This window comes from Dromaius novaehollandiae, chromosome 1 (genome assembly GCF_036370855.1).
Source record: "Dromaius novaehollandiae isolate bDroNov1 chromosome 1, bDroNov1.hap1, whole genome shotgun sequence".
NCBI classification, from domain to species: Eukaryota; Metazoa; Chordata; class Aves; order Casuariiformes; family Dromaiidae; genus Dromaius; species Dromaius novaehollandiae.
Window position 1 is genome coordinate 36,555,440 of NC_088098.1, and position 23,415 is coordinate 36,578,854.

The 23,415-nt window shown below is 43.3% G+C and overlaps 1 protein-coding gene across 2 annotated transcripts in view; it reads right to left on the bottom strand.

Annotated features, from left to right (window-relative positions):
- PTPRB (protein tyrosine phosphatase receptor type B) overlaps positions 1-20,684 on the bottom strand; it is a 51,906-nt gene extending 31,222 nt beyond the window's left edge. For both annotated transcript variants that reach the window (XM_064509031.1, XM_064509038.1), the window contains exons 1-10: positions 20,572-20,684; positions 20,208-20,484; positions 12,883-13,161; positions 12,271-12,528; positions 10,506-10,769; positions 7,768-8,037; positions 5,710-5,970; positions 3,354-3,620; positions 1,765-2,028; positions 277-540 (exon numbers count right to left, since the gene is read on the bottom strand). In XM_064509031.1, the coding sequence (XP_064365101.1) occupies positions 277-540; positions 1,765-2,028; positions 3,354-3,620; positions 5,710-5,970; positions 7,768-8,037; positions 10,506-10,769; positions 12,271-12,528; positions 12,883-13,161; positions 20,208-20,484; positions 20,572-20,625 (2,458 nt within the window). In that variant the 5' untranslated portion in view covers positions 20,626-20,684. The remainder of the gene's footprint in view (positions 1-276; positions 541-1,764; positions 2,029-3,353; positions 3,621-5,709; positions 5,971-7,767; positions 8,038-10,505; positions 10,770-12,270; positions 12,529-12,882; positions 13,162-20,207; positions 20,485-20,571) is intronic.
- Positions 20,685-23,415: the final 2,731 nt, after the last annotated feature.

The window sequence follows — 23,415 nt, forward strand, 5'->3', positions numbered from 1 at the left end:
CTGCATAACTCTGGTTTTCAGTTTTCCGCGTTTTAACAGGTAGAGTTCCCAGTTCATAACACAGCTCTCTCTTTTCACTTTCTACTTGTCATTAACTTAAATATCAGTCACAGATTAAATATTGCTTTCCATCTTTAGAATGACAGCCATTTGAATAGTCACACTCTCAGCGTTCAATATTAAAATAATACAAGACTTTTGAGCCCAGGTATGGTAAACAGGAAAAAATGCTCTCTATCTGGAGTGCCTCAGGATGTTTCTGGGGTATTTACTTACTTGTTCTGCCATAGACCCTTGCACTAGTTTCATATTTCCCACTCCTTGTGCTGACAGTGACGCTATACTGCCTCCCTGGCACCAGATTAGTGAATACACATTCATTTTCATCCTTAGGGACACTTTCTGTTTGGATGAAGTCATTGTTGTTCTTGATGATCACTTCATAATTATCAAAATCACCAGAGGCATGTAACCAGGACACCTTTAAGTAGTCACTTCTTGCAGAATTGCTGACAGTAAGTCCCTGAACACTTGAAGGGACTGAAAGAAAAAACACAATTAAAGGTTCAGAAAACAATAACTTCCTGAAGTGACAGGAATTACTGTAGTGCATTATATTTGTGGTCATTACCAGGTATTTCTGAGAAAGTTGCAAAAAGCCCACAACAGGACTTAAGCAATAGCCTACCCTCTAAAACAGTAACTTTACAGTTTCCCTTAGAGGCTGGTTTATGTCATATAACATGACAGTGGTTTGCCTTTCCAATTTTGTGTCTTTTGGAACAACTTTGTCGATTCTGCTTAGGGCAGTAAGTTTCACAGGCTCACATTAGTCCTGAGTTTGCTGCTGCTTCTTATTTAAATGACTGTCCCCTGGATTTTCTCTTACATGAGAAGGAGTCTAGAACTGCACGCACTTGATATTCTTTGTCATTTTAAAGCCCATTATCATGTTTCTGTTATTCTGCTGGTTTACCAAGTATGAAGTCGCAATCTTTTCAGTCCTGGAGGAAGTTTCTAAAAGCTTTTCATCATTACTGCCACTCTTCTCTGAAATTTCTCTATTCTTGTTATACTCTCCTTGAACCCAGCATCATCAAAAGCAAAAGACATGGGTGTTATTCAGTAATATGGCAGTTTACTAATATTTTCAGTAGCTAGTTCTTATTCTGTTTTTTCAGTGTCTGAATAACTTTGGGGGGGATGTTCTGCAGGATACATGTGAGTGGGCAGAGGGGCTAAGAGCAGGAAAATACATTTAAGTTAAATTTGACTTATGCTTTCTACTCACTCAGGACTGACACACTTGTATTAGGTTTTTCTCTTTCACAAAACAAAAAATCCTTACGCTCTTGTTAATTTTAGACTCAAAAGCTTTGCTGATGTGCGCAAGCTATTTTCTTTGGGCATGGCAATAGACTTATTGTCTTTAGTTGCAGTACTTTTCTTTGTGACGCTGTGACACCTCGGCTTTGTGAGGCCTTGCTCCTGAGATTTTGCCATCAGCTTCAATGGAGAAAGGTCAGGACACCTGACTTTTATTCATGCTAAGGTCATTTAGTATGACATAAAGCAGCAGTAGAGGCATAAGAATAAGACTAAATCTGCAAGGCTGTAGTTTTATGATTTGACCCTCCAACCTCCAGTCCCCTATGCCAGTTTTCCTCCAGTCCCCCATCCCAGTTTTGACCAGATATTCACAGCTTGTTGGTAGCATCTGGCCAAAGGGGTTATGGTCACCTGATTCTCTCAGAAGCTCTTTACCTGTTCGTTCCTGGCTGAAGGAATAATTCTCGTACTTCCCACTCTTCGTGGTAATCATCACATTGTAAAGTGTCCCAGGAGTCAGGCTGCTGAAGGAGCATTCACTGAAGGCTTTGGAAATGGTGAGAGTCTGAATAATCTGGTCATTGTGAGAGAGTGTTACCAAATAGCTGTCCACGTCTCCAGAAGCCGGCAGCCAAGAAACACTGAGGTAGTCACTGCGACCTGAGTTATTCACCGTTACTCCAGTCACGCTGGAAGGAACTGTGCAACAGAGAAGAAAAACCAGAAGAGCTTTAACTAGCCAATTCCTATGGCTGTGAGTATGCCTGGTATGTGACCCTGCAAAATAAACAGGCCTCCACTCTGGGAACTAGGAAGCTCTGCACTGACTCCCACGGCGCAGCAGTCGTCTGCTTTTCTGAATACAGTGAGGGAAGTTGTTGTCGTTGGTGGCACAATCCCAGCACTTCCAAAATCCCAGAAGATGAGCTGTCCTCTCAAATTGCCATGCATCACTAATAGTAATAACCGCTGGTGCTTGTACGGAGCTGAGCCCAACTAGAGCACGTTTCATTTACAATGAATGCTCTGACGCCTAGTGGCCAAAATGCAATTGCGAGGAATGCAATTTGCTTTCCAAGCCAGCAAGGTGAGCTTGCTGGCTCCACATTGCCAGAACCGCCATCAGTTTCAGGTACGAGACTATCAATCAGGGATATTACACTGTCAGACCATAATCATAATCAACTGCCACATTTTCCCTGGACTCTGATGCACTAAACTGACTTACCTCAGCAGAGGAGCTGGCCATCAACTGTCAAGAGTCAATAATGTTTCAAGATTTTACAAAATATTTCTATGTATTTTAAGCCTTTTAGTATTCCCCAATTGGTTTTCTTTTTTTTTTTAACCTGAAAATAGTTGTTTCCAAGGAGAATGTTGGAGCAAATCACAGAACGCCTGGCTTTTGCCAAATTCACATAAAAGGTAAATTTATACTGATTGTCAATTTTTCCCTATATCTCAGTATCTAGAAGACTGGTATTACATTTCATGGCTCGTGAAACTTTCAGAATTTGATGCAGTAGTAAATACTATGCTATCTAGGATATGAGGGCCTCATAAAGAGTGATTTTTCCTCATGAACACTATTTAATGTTCAATAGGAGCAAAAGATGAGTCATGAGAGACTGGGACCCAAATTCATCCCACTATCTATAGGCAACCAATTTGCATGCCTCCTAACTGAGGAGTAGTTACTCTACACTCCCATCCAAACAATGGAATAAGAAAGGCCCTTCCGAGAAGTGATCCACCCACTTCAGCTGTATGTCATTCTCAGTGCATATTTTTGTCTTGGCTACACAGTGGTTAGGCTTCTGCTGTAGATGAGCAGTTTGCTCTCTAATGTTATATAACACGAATCTGGACCCATCGTATGTCTGAGGTCACACACAGGAGGTGTATGGCTGCAACCCCTGTATTTCTGAACTCTCAGCCCAGTGGCTTAACCGCAAGACCATTCTCTTTAATAAATTCAGTTTTTAGGAATTTACAAAAGACATGGTAGAGCATTTCTCGCTTACCTGTCCTCCCCTCTGCAATTGTTTGTCTGGAAGATATGCCCCCACTGACAGTGGTAACAACAACTGAATAGAGTCCTCCAGGTTTCAGGGGATGGAAATGGTATCTGTTGGTTTCACTGGGAACAGTCTCATTTTTAATGACAACATTCTCATGAATCAGTAGTACTTGGTACGAGTCTACATCTCCCAGTGCTCTTGTCCAGTTGGTAAATAAGCTGTTGGTTGATCCCTGACTTGCCACGATCAGACCAGTCACTTGGGCTGGCACTGCAATGCAAAATATCATACTGTCACTGAGGAGAAACAAAATAACACAAAACAAAATCCCCCAAATAACTTGAGTTTAGTCACACTGAGGAAGTGCATCAAAAGAACATTCCAATTTACAGCCAGACTCAACAGGACTAAAAATAATCTAACTGTGGACTGCTTCCTGTCTGATGGGATGTGGTCTATGGGAAACTATCTACGGCACAAAAAGGTCTTTTGGGCTTCAGCATAGCTTTCCTTGGTCAGACCAAAATGATTCAAGATTGGAGAACTGGAAGAGACTGAATGTTATAAATGCCATTAAACGAAAGCAAACAACTTGGGAAATCACTTGTTTTTGTGATGACTACTTTGTATACAGACTGTCTCTTTCATTCTCCTTTTTCTCTCCTATTCCCCAGCTCTCATTCCTATTAAATCGCTAATCACTTCCATGAATACCTCAGACATAGTTATCTACACCTCAGAGAAGCTTCAGGCTCTTTCATTTTTTCGGTAACTGAGATGTTTAACTTTTATTCTTACATCAGAAGATCTTGAGGTTACTAACTTTTCTAGCATCAAAAGAAGGAATAATTGTTACTCAATGATAGCATTTACCTAAATACAAGCTGGGGAACTTAGCGAGATCAAAAAGAAGAAAAAAGGAATAGAATATTTAGCACAAATTTTACACAAAGTTCTTTTGTCTTTTCCTTTTTAACTTGACAATATCTGGTCAAAGCACGAGAATACAACTATTTCTTCCTAAGTACATATCTGCCTACATGATGAAGCACATCTGAAATAAAAAGCCCTTTAACTTTGGAAAATGTGATTCCTGTTTTATACCAACCTTTCTGCACACATACTACTAAACTAGAGATCATTAACACAAGCTGCAAAACTAGGCACATATATGAAAAAAGGTTCATGTAAACTTGAACCAAATATCCCAGCTGTTTTATAATACTTTCATAACATAATCTCTGTGCAAAAGGCTCTTCTGGTGATATCTCAGGCTTCACTGGAAGCCGAAAATCTGGGATGCATGCGAGACCTAATTCTGCCACATTTACACCAATATTTTACAAGCAGAGTAGGTTTTCCTATTGAGAAGAAGACTCAGAGGTCTGGGATGCTTATTACGACCTATGCTCCAAATTCATAGATGTTCATTCTTCATCATTTCAAATGTAATATTGACAAGTTATCCCAAACTGATTTGCTTTCAAGCATTGATTCGTATTAGTGAAGTGGGACATGGCAACCTTTATGCCTGAACAGACCTCCTGAAAGGGTGTAAGGCAGAAGGAAGTGAAATCCCAACTATCTAATCACATAGCAGAGAAATGAAAGTTTAAGTCAAACTTTTAAGGCCTTGGAAGGAGTTAAAACACTTTAGTAAGGGACACTATCAAGCCATAGGCATGATTAGATGCATGCACTAGCAGCTTGTTTCTTCCTGTGCTGTGCCAGACCAGAGCTACATTTTAGGACTGCTTGCATAGAAGAATGCATAAGCAGAGCAAAGGAACACATATGGTTTAAAACTTGCACACGTGCACAACATTAGTACCCTGCAGGGGGTGGGAAGGGGCTTTCCTTGTGTCACAGTCCTCATCCTAAGTAACAGATTTTGGAATCAGACAAACAAAAAGATTAAAAATATGTTTTCAAGGTCACATATGTTTTGTGTCTGTCAACCTTGGAATGTTCACCCTAAAGCAACATTTTCCTGTTCCTTTTTTTTTCCAGATGATGCATGCTTTGAATCAAGGAAGTGACCTTCCCTAAGATACGCAGTGAAAATTGTTCTTCTTATATGGAATCTTGTGCTAATGTAAATTGATCAGATGTGATATCATATTTCAGAAAACAGTTTTGCCAAGAATTACATATCCATTTCCCCAAACCTTTAAATAAACACTGCAGGACATCAGAGAGAGTTATAAGTGAGAGACTCAGAAACAACGTCTTTTGCTGAAGAAATATAAATTCAAGGCTTTGACACTTGGACACTGAGTTTGTTTAGCTCACTATGAAGCAAATTAAGCTGTTGTTAGTTAAAAGAAGCAAAGATTAAAATAGATTGACAGTATGGCACCTGTTCTTCCTTCCACTGAAGTCCAGTTGCTTAAAATTCCACTAATGGTAGTAACTGTAGCTGTATATTTTCTTCCAGGTACCAAGTCTGTGAAAGTGAATTCCTTAGCTTCTTTTGCAAGCCCTTTTTTTATGACAGTGAGGTCCCTGTCTCCCAGTGAAACGACATAGCTGTCCCATTCCGCAACAGGTGTCATCCACATGATACTAAGCGAGGATTCATTAGCATGCTTGACACGGAGCTGGAGAACAGGCTCTGGAGCTGCAGAAGTGCACAAATATCACAATGAGAACAGAAACTTGTAGTGAACATACATGTAACTCAAGCTGCTATAACGAATTAAGCTATGAGAGTGACAGCAACAGAGTATTTGTAATCACAAGGAGATTCTTTACCTTTGTCTAGGAAACAAATCTTAGAAATACAGTATTTGTGCTACTCTTCCAATAAAAAGCTGTGGCCATAGACTTCAGTAATGCTTTATGGCTGTAATATTTACATTTAAACTTATGCCAGGGTACACATTTTTGGGTGAATGGAAATGCAGTGAAGTCAGTGAGCCTCCTCTTGAACTGTGGATGCTACACAGGTATATAAAAATTCGTACCAGAAGAGGCCAATTTAGCTGTGACAAAAAAGCATGTAAATTATCGGGTTGGAGTGACATTCTGATTTTGCTCTGGTTTATAACTCACTGAAGTTGAGGGTTACTCCAAATTTACAGTGGTATAAAGGAAAGTGTTTGACCTTGCATCAGTGAATTGCTGTGTGCGTCCACGTGCACACATGCACACATGCACAGAGGAGGATACAGGACATTTGTCACTAACAACAGTCTTTTTGTCTCTTACTCTGAACTGGTATCACCAAAATACAACTCACTTTCCAAGACTGTGGGTTTACACAGAAGAAAATCAAACCATAATATGCCCTAATAGCTATGCTTCATAACATGTACATCACATAACCGACTGTGGGGTCAAACATAGTTGTGAAACAGTCACTGGTGCAAATTATTTATTGGACTGCATCCTAATCTCTGAGCTGTGTCAACAAAAAGTAACACCATGAAATTAAATAAAGTTATTCTTGATTTATATCAGAGTAACTGAGATCAGAACCTTGCTTGCTCTGATAACATTGGCTAGAAATGTTTGAGGATGCTTCAGCTCTGTAGCTTCTACTGGTATCGCCATTGCACAAAATCAACAAAATGAAAACCCTCAAGGAGTGAAAGACTAGGGCGTAGCAGGAAAGGAAGGCAACAGGAAGGATGAGAACAAAGCAAGGCCCCCCTATCTTATCTCACATTCTCCTGTGAGATAAGGCTCAGGCTTTGCTTGATAATCTCCTCCAAGTCTTCCTGTTCTCTGAATTGCACTCATTTTGCATTCATACAGCAGAACCATTAACAACCACATTACAATTATTTTTTTTAGTTTGAAGCAATCAGATGTGGATTTGACTTAATCTAACATACTCCCAAAGAATTCCACTAATGTCACTGTAGTGCATACGGATTTTCTTTGGAAAGATTGACTTCAACAGACTCATCACGTTTTCTTTCTGGAGCACAGGAGCTAGAATTGGGATTTTATGGAAGAGCCACCCTAACACACCTCAGCTAACTTTGGTTAACACTGGTGATACTATTTAGTTATCAAGGGTGGCAGGAGAACCAGTCTGCCGCTGTACATACTGATGAACGATACAGGAAGCTTGACACCGCTCTCTTTAGAGTGTACTTATAAAGCATCTCCACTACCAGCTACATGTAGCAGTGAAATGTTGCGAAGCCCGTGTTGTGCCTTGGTTATGACAGAATGGTGATATGATTCCCCAAACTTTACTAACAATACATTTACCATGAAAATAACTGCTGAAAGTTTTCACAGAACTGCTAAAAATACTTATTTCTATTGCTTGCAAGGGAGCTCTTTTTCAGTGCATTAATAGTGAAATTCATTTGTAGATATCCAAGCACTGTTTCTTTCTGATTAACCATAGAGCCTCATTGAACAGTCTGCAGTTTCACGTTTCCCAGACGAGTGTGCTGACCTGTTCTCCCCGTGCAGTGAGTCCGGCTCTGCAAATCGCCACTCTCCACAATGAGCTCCACGTTGTACTGCCTCCCGGGGATGAGGCCCACGTCCTGGATGAGGTAGTCCTGCGTGTCCTTCTCTATGGTGGTGTTGAGCACCACGGTGGAGTGGTTCCACAGGAGCAGGCGATACCTCTCCCAGTCTCCCGCAGGGGGCAGCCAGTTCACTCGCAGAGACCTCAGCCAGCCACCACCACTGGCATTCAGCTCAGAAACTTTCTGGGGAACTGAAATACAGAGATAAAGAGAGTAATTTTGAAGTAGGGAATCTCCAGCAAGAACTTACCGGACACTGGTGAAATCTGGCTCACAGCATAGCTATTGTAGGAGTACTTGGATCAATTACAACAACATGAGGTATCTGTGACATGGGAAAGCATTCATTTTAAAGATAGTTTTTACTCTTCCCCACATAAACCACTCACTTTTTCACTGTTTGTTACCAATAGCAGAAACGGGGAACCCTTCATAGGGTAGGCAAAATCTCCCCCATGCATCTCAAGAACAAATCTTGCAGTATTTTCAGTTAGCTTTCCAGCTGTTTTCTGGAGTTGATTAAGTTTCACTTGGAGTTTGTCAATCAATTTGTCAAAGCTAAGGACAAAGCTTCAATCACTATGGGCCAAATTTTGGTGTCAACAACAGAAACACAAAGTCTGATGGCTTCTTCCACAACAGGCTTGTGTGTCCTAGTCCCTCCCACCTGTAAGGCACCAAGGTTCAAACCGCAGTTCATTAAAGCTTGTACCCAGTCCTGTTCTCTGCTTGGGGGATCCTGAATTTATGTGCTCAACCTTCCTAGCCCACTCAGGCTGTAGGCCACACTGGGATACGGATCTGTCAGTCCTGACTACTAAGGCTTTTCTGTTTTTCATGGAATAATTAAATAGTAACCACACTCAGTGGGGAGTGGAAGACAGATGGATAGCATTAGGTGCTAGGAAACCCCCAGATCATCATTAGAGCCCTGACATCAGCAAGTATTAAACGTAAACTACGAGGCTAGAATCATGCTGTCATGTTTTCGCTGGCTCAGTTAATATTTAATTACTCAATACATAGCAAAGTTTGAGAGGTTTCCAACAGCACCACAAAATATTTACCAGCTTCACTTGCCACAGGCATAAGTGGATATCAAGGCTAGATCTCCCACATACCAGCAAATATGGGAGATGGGTTTCAATTGCTGATCAAGTGGATAAGAGCACCCCGTATTTCGTTAGGAAGTACTGATGTACTTGCATCACATCAGAGAAAAAGTTCAGCCTTGCCAGACTGACTGGACATCATTATGCCCTTATGATCCAAAGTTTCAGTCCCTCAGATGTCCAGCACTTGCCACCACGCTCCTCAGAAGGTTATAATGCCTTAGGCATTCCCCTCAATGTAGACCGATGCGGATTATGTTCTCAGGCACCCAGCTCTCTCCACAAGTTACAGACAGATCCTAAGTGTCTAAGCCCTTCAGCATCTAGACCTGGCAGCCTAAGTTTATAAATCTGTCTTTAGGTCACACAGTATCTGCTGAGGTGACCCTGTCATCAAAGCTCTTGGTAGCTATGGAAAAGAAAAGTCAGGGAAAGGAGTTGTACATGTTCAGCATCTTCGGAAATGGCACTTCTGGATCCCCAACTTTGAATAGGTCACAAATTTGGATATCAATGGCTTGAGTGAGGGCCTGAAGCTCTCCCCTCAGACTGAAACAGTAATCTTAAAGGTGTTTGAGGGTAGGCTAGACAAAAAAAATCACATACATATAACTGATCTGGCTTTGTACTTAATAGATTTAACAGCTTTACAGGTATCTTCCAACCTTATCACTCTGCACAGACAATGGGGTAGCAGCTAGATATGTCAAGGATGTTTCTGCCTTTCATATGGGCTGTTTAATTGTAAATGATAAATATCCTGTAAAATAAACACTCAGCTTTCTCTCTCTCTCACACACACATATTTTATATTTGTCATCTCTGAGTCTTATTAGCAATTTCTGTATGTATTCTTCACCCACTTACAAATTTTTCCCATCTAAATTCTGGATTAGGCTGGTGTGGAGCAGATAAGATGCTTTTGTGGCCAGCAACACTGTGGCAGAATTGTGCCAGGATTTTTCAGGTTCCGAATTCATACAAGAGATATCTGAGAGAAAATTATACTTCTGAAAAAAGAGAAATAAAACATAACCCAATGCTACCCAGACTGCTACACGCCTGCCTTACTCCATGCCGTTTGCAGTAAAGAAAGCTGAGACCTAATCTTTTCTTATTTGTAGATTTGTGCTTGGAACAAGAGATAATATTACACTAAAATTACTTAAAAATCCACTAAAAATTTGACTACATACATGCTTCCCCCTACTGTAACTCATTTTGTATATTATGCTGAGTTGAATTCAAGATAATAAAATTAGTCAGAAGTGGAACAGTGTGGAACAGTTTTGTCACAGGCTCACTCAGCTATAAGGTCCCAAAATGCATCATTGTTTCCTGCTCTCCAGCTATGCTGTAGCTGCTACTGGCTGCCAGGTTACTGTTGCCAGAGAGCCAGCAAGGGGTATTCCCGGAAAAATATTGTGCTCTTTATCTTATTTTCCCTGTAACCCAAATCATTTTGTCTCCTGCAATGATTTTCTGAAAGGCCAGTGCAGGCAAAAATAGCATTGGTTACAATGTTCCTACTGCAGCAGAAGACTTACATGTTCTGCCAGTTGCCATCTTATCAGTAAACAGTTCACCACTGACTGTGCGGGCAGTAACCTGGTAAAGACGTCCTGGAGTCAGCTTGTCAAAGTGAGTCTCTGTGACGGGTGGCTGTAAAGTTTTGACTTCTTGAACTAATCCAAGATGAGACAGAGTGATATTATAGAAACTGAGGCTTCCTGGAGGTCTTCTCCACTCAACTTTTAAAGTATCCATGCTGTTGTCGTTAGTCACCATCAGATCTAAGACTTCAGCTGGAGCTAAAATGATAGTAAGAAAGAGGATAAAATACTGCAACCATAGAACATACGAGACCTACTGCTTTCAAACTATGATAGTAAGTTTTGCTTTCGCATGGTTAAAGAGGATCAAGTATGACTGATCGAGTATGAACAGTAGAAAGGGCTACAGCAGAACTTGGTCGCAGTGCAACCGGACACAGCCCTGTTTGAGATAATCTGCTCCAGAAGTGGAATCTCTTATGATGTCCATTATCACTCCACAAAATGGCAAATCTGTTAGTCGTGTCCATATGCACACTGGTCATTTTGACTGTAAAACAAAACAAGGCTCATGCTCCTAAGAACGGAGATGTCTGCATATATGTCAGCAGAGTAAACATTATAGCATCTCTGGAGCAATACCAGACTTAGACCAGATTATGTGGGACTGGATTCAAACTCATCAGTTCTCTCTTTCCACCAAAGGAACAGCATAACCACCTCCAATATTTTCATTTTCAGGTTAAGGGCACTCTAGGTATTGAAATGGAGGACGACAGTGGATTCTATATGGAATGTTTTTATGTTGTGAGCAAAATAGTGAGATTTACGATTTTTGCATCCCACAACAGGAAGAAATCAAGAATTCTGCAGAAATAAAACAAGAGAGATAGTTCCCAGAATGGCCAATGCTAGGTGACAACAGCACTCATCGATATGCCCTAAACATTGCAATATTGTTCATTTAATATTAAATCATATACACACGGTAAGGTTTCTGTAAGAGAAATTGGAGCTACTGTTTTCTATAAATTAGGAAAACCAGGAGCATGACCCTTTTTCTTCTTACATGAGTGCTTTAACCACTGGTCTCTAGCAGAATGTCATTTTGGAATTCTCCTTATAATCACAGAACTCTATTCTGAAAAACCTTCCTGAAAAAAGACTTCATCATTAAAACTCCGTTTATGTGAATCAATACTTTTCTGTGAAAAAAAATCTATTTTAAAGTTCTTGACCTGTTCTTTTTTCTTTTTTTTTTTTCACTTCCTTTCCTAAAGTACAGCTATTTTGCAGTCCAGAGGAAAAAAAAGCCACAGGAAACAATTTTTAGTAAAACTCACAAGCTTTACATCTCCCATGCAGTTAAGTAAGAATCATGACGTTAAACCCTCTTCCATACTGTGAAATAACTGGACCAGACACTGTCTCAAGTCACTGCAGCAGTCAAATGGACCTTTCACAGACAGGAAGTGACACCAAGACACTTGGGCTCAGATTGTTAACTCTTAACTTCAAATGCTTAATGAAGCTGCCTAAATCAGGCGTGTAGCCAAGTTAGCTGCTAAATTAGCTTGGGGTGTCTTTAACTCCCTCTACAGCCTTTGGAGAGAAGTATGTGCAGAGGGTAATTCAGTCACTGAAGTTTGGGAACATACACTGCAACATGATCCATTTATTATTCTGAAACACATCTTGTAATACTACTAGATTATAGCCTTAGCTTCCCATTCTGTTGTGACAAATTCCAAAATCACACCTGTCCTGACTGTTCGAAAACTGCTGCTTTCCAGTCCTGCAGCCTGGCTTATGACAGACAGGTTATACAGGTGCCCAGCTGTAAGTCCAGAAAAGGTGTAAGAAGTCAAGGGATCTTCTTGGTTAATCTCACGAACTGGGACATGATTATCCAGCAACACCAGCCTGTATTGATCCACGTGCCCAGTGCCAGGAGACCATGAAGCATGGATAGTGTTGGTCTTGACGCTCACTTGAATATTTTTCACAGGGGATGGTACTGTTGGGATAAAAAAGAGATGCTTAATGCCTACTAGTTATTTACACAATTTCAGCAAGTTTGAAGAGATTAACTTTTGAAATATGCTGAGTTTCTTCAGGGTTAGTGAAAAGCCAACCCCAAATTTATGGCCAAATATCTCATGACAACATTCTTCCATGCTTAGGAAATGACCCACCCCCAATGTTAGCCAGAGATTCATGTTTTGTTTATTTCTATTTATAACCAATAGATACTTAAATATATACATCTTGCCAAGTAGAAGAATTATATACACAGTTTAATTTCAAAATGGAGACCTGCAAAATACTGTAGGGAGTTTATTTAGATGAACTAAAATAAAAGAAGTCCTACCAGTAAATCCACTTATGTGAAGTTCAGGGGTACTCTTATTTCCAGCAACTGCACTGAGGATGATATTATATTTATTCCCAGGGATGAGATTGGAAAAAGTATTTTCCATTCTTGACATTCTTCCTGGTACGGAGACTTCTTGTATTTTTTTACTATTGTGATCAGATAATAGTAGCTTATACAAGTCCACCTTTCCTGGGGAAGGATCCCACCAAACCTGTAAGCTTGTGAGTGTAGTTTTTTCCTTATTAATTTCAAATCGAGGTGGTGGTAAGGGATCTGTAGTTAGAAAAAATAAACATAAAACAAAAAAAGATATTTCTTGGGTTGGGATTGTGTGAAGTTTACATATCAGCACAAAAAACTTGAAAAGCTCCCCCTTTGTCATCATCCTGCTGCAAATGTTCTCCAAAAAGCCTTTTTCTTTCCATTTCTAAACATCCTATCACCAGAACTTGCCTACATGAGCCTTCTGCAGAATTCAGAAATGTGCGTTTGTTTATACGTACACACACAGTGCGCACACACACACACACACACACATACACACACACATGTATAGAAATGCACTTGCAGCTGTGGATGGACAAAACAAGCCTGAAAATCTGCTGATAGCAAAACTATAACAACTGTATTAGGAAACAGCAAACATGAAAACCCACCAAATTATGCAATGCCTCAATTTAATGTAGCTTTATAGGTACAGTGGTACCAGCGGCTCCCATTTCCTGGTGCTTACATAAACACTTCATTATTAATGAGGCTTTTTAACTGTATAGGTAGCACTAAGACAATAAAGAAATACACATTTATTTCAGGCTTCCTCAGTTGTTGAGCAGACCATGACAGCTTACACATTTAGACTGATGCTAAACGAAAAGTTTTAAGAGCAGGAATGTTTTAGGCTTTGGTATTACCTTCAACCAATTTAAACAACTTCTGATAGAATATGCTTCTGCTCTGCTGTAGTAGTGTCCATATAAATTAAAAAAAATACACATTACATTAGATAAGTTCTTAAGAAATATTCTTAATTAGGACTCTGAGAAACTCTCAGTGTTTCTGTATTGTTTATTAAGTAGCTATCAAGTAAAATCACCTGTAAAATGGCATATACCCTACAAGGATGACAACCATTGACCAAAACCAAGGACTCTGGTTGTTTGTATTCTCCAGGGCCATTTCACCTCCCAAAAGACTTCATGCAAACCAAAAGAAACATACTACATGTTGATGTACTAGGGCATTGACACTTATGTCCCCCAATAAAATTAAGCAAATGCATATTAAAAAGGTATGTTAAAACAATCCAAAGCAGCAAAATCAAGCACTCACAAGCTAGGAACTTTTAGAGGTTGCCCAAAGACTTAACAGCTTGATCTGGCTTCTGCATGAGTATGCTCTACGCTAATCTCACTTAGCATCAACACGTGAGCGTGTGGCACATCCAGGCTGGCATCTGCGGTATCGGCAGTGCCTTAAACACAGAACAATAAAACTTTTCCTAAGCAGCAGTGGTTGCCTCGTTGCCCAAAAAAGGCAGAGGAAAGAGTGTGAGATCATGTAATTAAAAACTGCAATGTAAAGGCCAAAAGGTAAAGGCAAAGTCGAACCTAACCCCCCTCAGGAATACAGCAGTCTCAGTATCACAGGGCTCGTAGCTTAACTGCTTCAGCTCTGCTGAAGCACTTCAGCAAGCTCTGCTGGCACACTATTGCCAGGTTTTGGTGGTACACTTGTCAGTCAAGTACAGTAGAAATTGCAGGGCAAAAATGCTGTGTCCCTTTGAAGCTAGTTCTCTGCTTAAATTCAGGTTCCTGCTTCAGACCACAGAGACACTTCTGCTCGTCAGAAAACGAAATGAAAATTAAGACAACCAATAAAGAAAAATAACTATCTTCCTTTCCTGACCTCTTTTTTAAGGTCAAACTACTTCTGCTTAAAGTTGAAAAAAAATTAAAACTCAAGTCAAAGACGAGGCATGCCAAACTTCAGGCCAAATAGTTAAAACTTGACCAAGTTCAGCGATTCAAACAGGAGATTTTAATGAAAAGTATCAGGAAATCTTAACAATAGGCTTGACTACCAGCTCCACCTATAATATATACGAATCCACTAAAGAGTATTATTCTGGCAAAAGTGAATAGTAGGAGTGTAAACTTGTTCCTTGAAGGCAATTGTTCTAATCAGAAAAGGTCAAACCTTGGGAGTCAGAAATAAATTCCAGCACTATATATGGTCAGACGCACAGACAGCCAAAAAAATATTTAATTTGACCGACAGCAAGAGAACGGTCATGATAATTGTCAAGAAGTTTAATTCTCACTCCAGCGACAGTTAGGATTAGGTTAACTGTTCTTTAGTCCTGCAAAAGCAATCGGCATTATTAATCCACCTTATTTGTCAGATTCTACAAAAGAGGACACCTCCAACACTTCTTGCAGCGCTTGGTCTGTCCTGTGCAATCTGTCTTCTAAGGTGTATTAACCAAAAAGGGGTTGCGTGCCTAGAAGGTGAAGTTCAGAAATGCAGACTTATCTAATCTATCTGGCCCAGCAAACAAAACACTCAGTGCTCTATACATCCGCTAGAACAAAGGAACAATGAGGTTGGGAAGTGCCTGGGCTGGAAGTGCCCTGGATGGAAACAAACACTTAAAAAGCCATTTACATTGTTATACAAGTCTCTGCTGGCAACAGTACAACACTGATATATCACAGAAATCAAATATTTTCACAAAGATATTTTTATACCATTTGATACTATATGAATTGATGCCTCCCGGTCCACAAAGGAGTCTTCCAGAAGACTTAATGTTGTTTGAATTCTACTGCACCTCCACTTTAACTCCTGGGGAAGAGAATTTACTTGCTGTGCACAGCTGCTGTATTTTCTAGAAGGACAGGTTACATCCAGTCCCAGTGACATGATTTACAAAGACAGTCGTAAGTGTAGAAATGCCCCTGCTTTGCCAAAGAGAAAAGAATAACTGAGAGATACGAGCCCAGGACTAAGAACAGGGAATTCTTGACTTCCAGTCCCAGCTGTCTTTGGCTCCTACCAAACCACTTAGTTTTTCCTAGTTTTCCCTTTCCATAAAACAGTAACCATAAACGTAAGGATTTTCCTGAACATTAAGTAAAGGGTTTTCATTTCACTGTTCTTAAGTACGGATATGCATTTCTTTGGGAAGACACGCATAATCTTTATAACAAGCTACCCTTATTTATTTTCTGTTCGTACTCTGCCTCTTGAGACAATGATCATACGCATGATATGATACAGCATATAGTCAGGGCCACGTCAAAATAGGTGTTCCTACAGATGGCTAATAAATCACATTTGTCCCAAATAATTTGAAATTTACAGGACGGAATGCATGGCCAAGCCATGCTTCTGGCTTTTACAGAGTTATATGCTGAAATAGAAAAATAATCTGCCAGTCTATATCTTGGAAGGTAGACTTTTTAACCTCTTTTCATTTAAATATTTAACAATTTTTCTGACAAAATTTTCTTTACCCGTTAGTTGTCTCAGTACAATTTGCTTGGATTAGGCAGTAACAAAATCTATCATTACAACACTTTAGTATAAAATAAGGTTGCGAATAGTATTTATAAGCCTATTTAAACAGACTTATTTGAAAGCAGGGGAATTCCCAAGTCTTTTTTCGTGGCTCTCAAGGCCATTCTATTTCTGATTTTCAGCGCATGCAATGGTCATACATTTAACTGTAATTTAGAATCTGTTCATATACTGATGCTTTTAACAAAAATTTTAATTAAAGACCTAAAGTCATTCACTGAAAATATACTACTGAAATACACATTTATGCTGATGCACAGACATTTGGAGAATTAAGGGCTTAAAAGTATTTTATCTGAAAATGTGAAAGACACAACCCTACCATCCTTTCTCACACAGTAGCTCTTAATCACAGAAATACTTTAACTGAAATCAATAAAAAAGCTAACAAGAAAGGACCAACAGGTGCATGTGTCGTCACAACTTCAGAATATCAATCATATGGCTTAGTTCTATGGGCTTATATATGGTTTTATGTATGCGTATTAAAAAACATACCAAACAGCAGTAATAATGCAAAATGTACCAGATACGCAGACTTGGTGCCTGCTAACATCTGTAATCTCAGGTTTGCAGTGGAAAATTTATCTGTAGCTCAGAGCTGATAAATGGTGTTACCAGCCTTTTTTTCATTTCCTACTCTCCCAAAACTACCAAACATTTTATGTGTGTCTGTACGTCTGTGCATACCTGGCTTATAAAGTGCACATATGATTGCATTTTCCATGGTTTTGTTGGAGCAATTTTAGTTCTGTTCCAGAGCATTAATTACTTGTCTTTTTTAATTGATAATCTGTAGATCAAAATTTCTTGAGTAAATGTACATGACAGATTCCACCTAAGCGAACTAGTGCGCTTTACGCTATCAACATTTCATACATGATTAGACTTCCATTATGTGCATCCATGAATGAAATAAAAGCAGCTTCTCTATTCCTAAATATTCTCTGAGTGTCGAGTTTACAGAGTCTGGCTGAGCTGCACACTTTATTGGAATATCAAACTTCTTAACAGTACAGTCTTAATGTGCTGTCGTAATTACGATTTTAATGTATAATTAACACTCAAAAAGACAAATTAAGTTAAGGATTTGGTCCTCTGTAAACCTTTATATTAGAATCATAACAATTATGGTACACGATATTCATTGGTCTCACCTTAAATCCTTAATCAGAATAGAACACACTCAAAATTTAACAATATATTTTGGATTTCATGGGTTTAGCTACTCTATCACTTTGTACAAGAAATGTGATGAAAAGGTGAACCCAGAACATGAACGAGCTTATGAAAAATCTCAGCAGTACTGAATATGAGCAAAAAGTTAAAAGTTTCTGAACTAGGTATATAAATTAACCTGTGAATTTTTCTGTGTATACTTATTGTATCAAGAAGATACAAATATTGAAAAGGGCTAATTCATTCTGCAAAATTAAACACGTGAGATGGGATTCCTCTCACTTAACTTCAAACATCTAAATTTCAGGTGTCTGGTTTAACCTCAACACGTCAGTGGAGAAAGAGCTGCACCTCCGAAGGGCAGCTCAGCCCGTCATCCGCAGTCACAGAGCTCAGGAGGGGAACCTCACCGAGTACCAAGGCCAGACACTGTATTTTAGACAGCTAATGAGAGTTGAACAGAAATCCCACCCATGACAGCTCGGTTCTGCTTCTATTCAAACCAGTAGGAATTTTATTTTACAATATGGCTTAAAATATTGGCCACACTTCCATACTCACAGGATAGCTTCCAGCAGCATATGCCTGTGGGCATCCAGTTTCAGTACATCAAACCAAACTACTGACAGCAAAAGTTACTAAGAAACAGGTGAGGAAGAGCTTCCAGAAAACTAGTTTAAAGTGCTGCCCCTAGTGGAAACATGCAGAGGAGCAACCCTCTTAAAAAAATGGACCTCTCTTTATATTGAAATACATGGTATTGACAGTGCAACGTCAGTTGTTGAGGTGCATAGGAAATCCTATGTATTTCTTAGAAAAAAAAATTTTTGGAGCTAATTGCTTCTTTTAAATATGTTCAAGTGATGCAATAGCTGTGACTGAATTCGGGTTAGTGAGGAACCATGGAGCCATCTGAGCAGCTGTCCTTGCAGGAAGCTTCCACAGTCCCTCTATTCATATTTCATGCTTTCAGCTGATCTCTGCTATCCAAAATCCAAACATAAACCAGACTTCAGCTATGGTCAACTAATTTGCAAGATTTCAATTTGAACTTTAATTGGTCTCTCCTCTGGCACCAATTACATAATATGACTATTATCAGCAGTAGCTTCAATCACCTTTATCATCTTACAGTCTTGCAGAATCTATTTACCAAGAAAAAAAGTCATAAATGACATATATGAACTACTTTCTAAATGATTATACATTAATCAACATGCTGTGTAATTTCCTACCTTTTTCTCTACCTCTACTCAAGTGTTCAGAAATAGATCTCTGATATCCAGCAACGATGGTGATCTATACCTGTCACTCTGATCACAGTTGACTTAATCTATTTCCAAGTTACAGGTCATCAATATTAAAAACAGTTGGCACAATGAATGATGTGGATTTAAATCACTGTTTCTATGGAAACCATCACTCATTTTTACCAAGTGACACCACTCCTGCTCAACGCATAGCTATCACACCAGCAGACTTGACACTAGACTTTTTAAACTTGAATTATCAATACCAGTTAATGCAGGGTATTTAGGGCATGTGTATGGTTACTGCAGGGAAAGGGGGCTGACACTAAATGACGTATCTGAAGTGATAACTGCTGAGTATTCAGCTACTGTTACCTTCAGACATACACTAATACTGCAATACCTGCCTGAAGCTAAGACTTTAGGAATGAATCGGGGAAGCCTGCAGTGATGGGCATCATTTAAGACACCTCTGTCTTGAGTCTCAAGTTACCACCAGTAAGAGGTTGCACAATACTACACTTCACCCTCTTCAAAAAAGCACTAGTACATATAAAAAGAGCCCAGTTCTTCTGTCACTGAAGTCGGCTGCTCTGCGTAGCCCATCGCTTCATGGCTTTCAGCTGCTGGTCTGCACACGCACATGCACATGCAGGCACATGCACACGCACATGCAGGCACATGCACACGCACATGCAGGCACATGCACACACACGCGCACGCACACGCACGCACACGCACACACGCGTGTGCTCAGAAGAGGGGCTTCCCTGGGCAGCCCACTGGCAGGTTGCAGGAGTATTTTTACAGCCAGCCCTGGATGCCTGGATGCACGCAGGTGCCCTGAGCACCACTGGTCCATCATAAACCCCACTAGCTGTACTCAAAGAAAATGTACACACATCCACTGATTTTTCGTTTTATTGTCGTGACAAGGCTGGGGGGGGGCACTCTCTTTAAAGAGCCATCACCCAACCTCCGCGTGCTGAAACCAAGCGGGATCAGCCGTTCCAGCCTGTATTTTCTGTTCGACTCCGATGAGACAGAGCAAAACAGTACAAACGGGCCGAAACTGCCGTGTGCCCTTGAACGGGATCCCCTCGCCATGAACCGGCCGGTACTTCAGGCGCAACAGAGGCGCTGCCACAGGCCGCGGGCCGGGCCGGGCCGTGCGACGGGAGGGCGCCTGGGGAGCGGGAAGGTGCCGGGCCGCCTTCGACCCCCGGCAGCCGCCGGCCGCGGCAGCCCCCGCCCGGGCCCCCCGCGGCCGGGACCGCGCCGCCCCCCGAGGCCCGGGCGCGGCGCCCTTACCTGTGCGCACGGCGAGCTCGGTGGCCTCGCCGCCGGCGAGCGGCTGGATGCGCAGGCGGTAGCGGGTGCCGGCCGCCAGGCCCTCGCAGGCGCCGCCGTAGGAGCCGTTGCCGCCGCGGGCGGGCTGGCAGGCGGCGTCGGCGCCGTCCTCGGAGCGGGCGGCCAGGCTGAAGTTGCAGGCGCGGGCCGCGGCGCGCCACCGCACCGCCACCGACGGCCCCGACAGCCGCCACGCCGTCACGTTGGCGCTGCAGCTCGCCGCCCGCCCCGGCCCGGCCTGCGGGAGGAGCGGAGAGACGGTGAGAGACCTCGCGGCGCCGGCGGGCAGCGCGCCCCGCCCGCCCCCTCCATCCCCGCGGCTCACCCGGGCGAGGGCCAGCGCCGTGCACAGGGCGAGTCCCGCTCCATAGCTCAGCATTGCCGCCGGCTTTTATCCGCCGAAGCCCCTCGCGGGGAGGGGGGGGAGGGTATGGAGAAGCCGAGCGGCCGCGACGGGCCCCCCCCCCGGGCGCCCCCTCCCCTCCCCTCCCGCCCCCGGCCCCGCTGGCCGCCGAGCCCTGCGCCGCGCCGCCCGCTCGTGGGGCCGGTGCGCAGCGGCTGCCCGCCGCCGGCCGCCGGCTGCGGCTGGGGAGGCGGCGGGAGGAGCGGGAGGCGGAGGCGGCGGCGGGGGGAGGCGGCGGCCGCTTCCCACGCTGCCATCCTGACCCGGGCTGACTCCGCCGGAGCCCTTCCCGCGGGCTTCCGCAATCAGAAGGCGATTTCCTCGCCCCTCGCCGCGGGGGGGACCGGCCGGCGCTCCGGGGGCGGCGCACCGGGGGCGGCCGCCCCTCGCGGCCGCCGCCGCCTCCTGCCCCCGGCCGGGCCGCGGCGCCCGCGGCTGCTCTGCCCGCGCTTCCCTCCCGGCCCCTCGGCCGCCCCGCGGCTCTTCCTTCCTCCCGCTTCCTCCCGGCCCCGCTCTCCCCCGGGGATGTTTCCCAGCGCCGCTTTGGGCTCGGGGCAGCCGGGCCGGGCCCCTCGCACCCTCCCTCGGGTCGGCTGCCCTGTGCGGGGTCCGCACCGTGTCGGCCTTCGTGTCCGCCCTGCCGTGCCGCGCCTGGCTTCGCGGCCGTTGCGTCTCCCACCTGCCGTATCTTGTGCCCACCACAGCTCGCCTGGCTTCATGGCCGTTGCACCTCCCACCTGCCCTACCTCATCATGCCCACCACAGCTCGCCTGGCTTCATGGCCATTGCGCCTCACACCTGCCCTACCTCATCATGCCCACCACAGCTCGCCTGGCTTCATGGCCGTTGCACCTCCCACCTGCCCTACCTCATCATGCCCACCACACCTCGCCTGGCTTCATGGCCGTTGCACCTCCCACCTGCCCTACCTCATCATGCCCACCACACCTCGCCTGGCTTCATGGCCGTTGCACCTCCCACCTGCCCTACCTCATCATGCCCACCACACCTCGCCTGGCTTCATGGCCGTTGCACCTCCCACCTGCCCTACCTCATCATGCCCACCACACCTCGCCTGGCTTCATGGCCATTGCGCCTCACACCTGCTCTACCTCATGCCCACCACACCTCGCCTGGCTTCCTGTCTGCTGCACCTTGCACTTGCCACGCCTTGTACCTGCCGCGCATCGCGCTCACCGCGCCTCACGCCTGCCTCATCTCGCACTCGCCTCGCCTTGAGCCCACCTCATCTCGCCCTCATGCTGGCCTCACGGCGGCACCATCTCCCAGCCCCCCGCCGCTAGCCTCTGCTGTCCCTCAACAAGCACGTCAGCTCTGCGTCCTCACCGCTCGCGTTTCTGCTGGATCGTTTCCCCTCTGTGGCTAACACGGGCTGCACAAGCCCCTCTAGCTCTAGGGCTCCCTGAGGAGAAGGACCTCAGGGGCGCGTGGGGCTAGCCGGAGACCACCGAGGCCTCCATCCTCTCGGGGCGGTGTGCAGCCAGGAGGCACCTGGCAGCGCCTGCCGTGGATCTGCTCCCCTCGGCCCCACGCGCTGGCGGCGGAGCAGCTCGTACACCAACGGCAGCTCGTACACCAGCAGCCAGATAATCTCAGCTTTTTGGTTCTGCATCCGGTTCTGTCCTAGAAACAATCTCCGTCCCAGTCCCCTGAATAACTCACAGCCTAAAATTACACACCACTGAAAGCAAGAGAGTCGCCACGTTTTCAGACAATGCAGAAGGAGCTGAGCGCAACTCCAGAATCGGAAACAGCCGTAGCACAACGCCTCATTTCTGTCCTGCACACCCATTTCCTTTTACTTAGGTTTCAGCCTTTTAAAACTCCTGTATATTTGTATTGGGGTTGGGGGGGTAAGGAAGAAGCAGCATAACTAAAATTCAGACCTTCAGATATTCGAGTAGACAGTGACTTAGCAATTATTGGGTAAATTTTTGATTGCATAAAGGAGGAGGAATGTGACGTTTATTGTCTTTGCACAGGAATGTGGCACATTTCTGCACCGTTCTGTACTGTATGGTGCACATAGGATTTAAACTTTTAAAAGCAGCACCTCAAGCAAATTCATCAGCATCTCTGTTTCATGTTTTGTCTCATTTTGGTATTCAGGGAGAAAAAGGTGCTGTGGTTTAAAAATGTTAGTCTGCCCTTTAGGGGAACTGCTACTATAGGCTTTTTCTGGGCATCAAGCTGTCAAGCAAGGTACAAATATCTGAAAAGCCTTAACTCTCATTCTTCCATTTGGAGAGCAGAGTGTTGGCCAGCACCTATGGAAAGCTTCATTTATCTCAGTGGAGCTCCATGCCTGGTCCTAGTGTCGTGGCTTAGAAAGTGTTGGGCTTTAACCTGCAAGGTCTCATGATGATTTTGAAATTTGTGATTAATAACCTGAAGTGATGATCTAAATATATATTGATTATTAGTTAATTCTCTAACCCATTACAAAACAAGATCCCTCTTGTAACAGATATTTTATGTACTTCTGACAAAAGGAGAGACCTTGCCCTGAAAAGCCCTTACAGTGATAAACAAACTGTTGATGGAAAACAGAAGGTATGTGTAGTAGACATGAACTGGGACTCAAATGATACTGGTGTCTTGTAATCAAGATGAGAGATTTTTTACAGCATAATATCTTTAGATGATTGTGCTTTTTGGACCTAATGGCATAAACCACATCAGTATTTTCCCAGCACTGGAGGACAGCAAATTTGAAGGCTTATCAGGATGTTTGGTTTGCTTCAG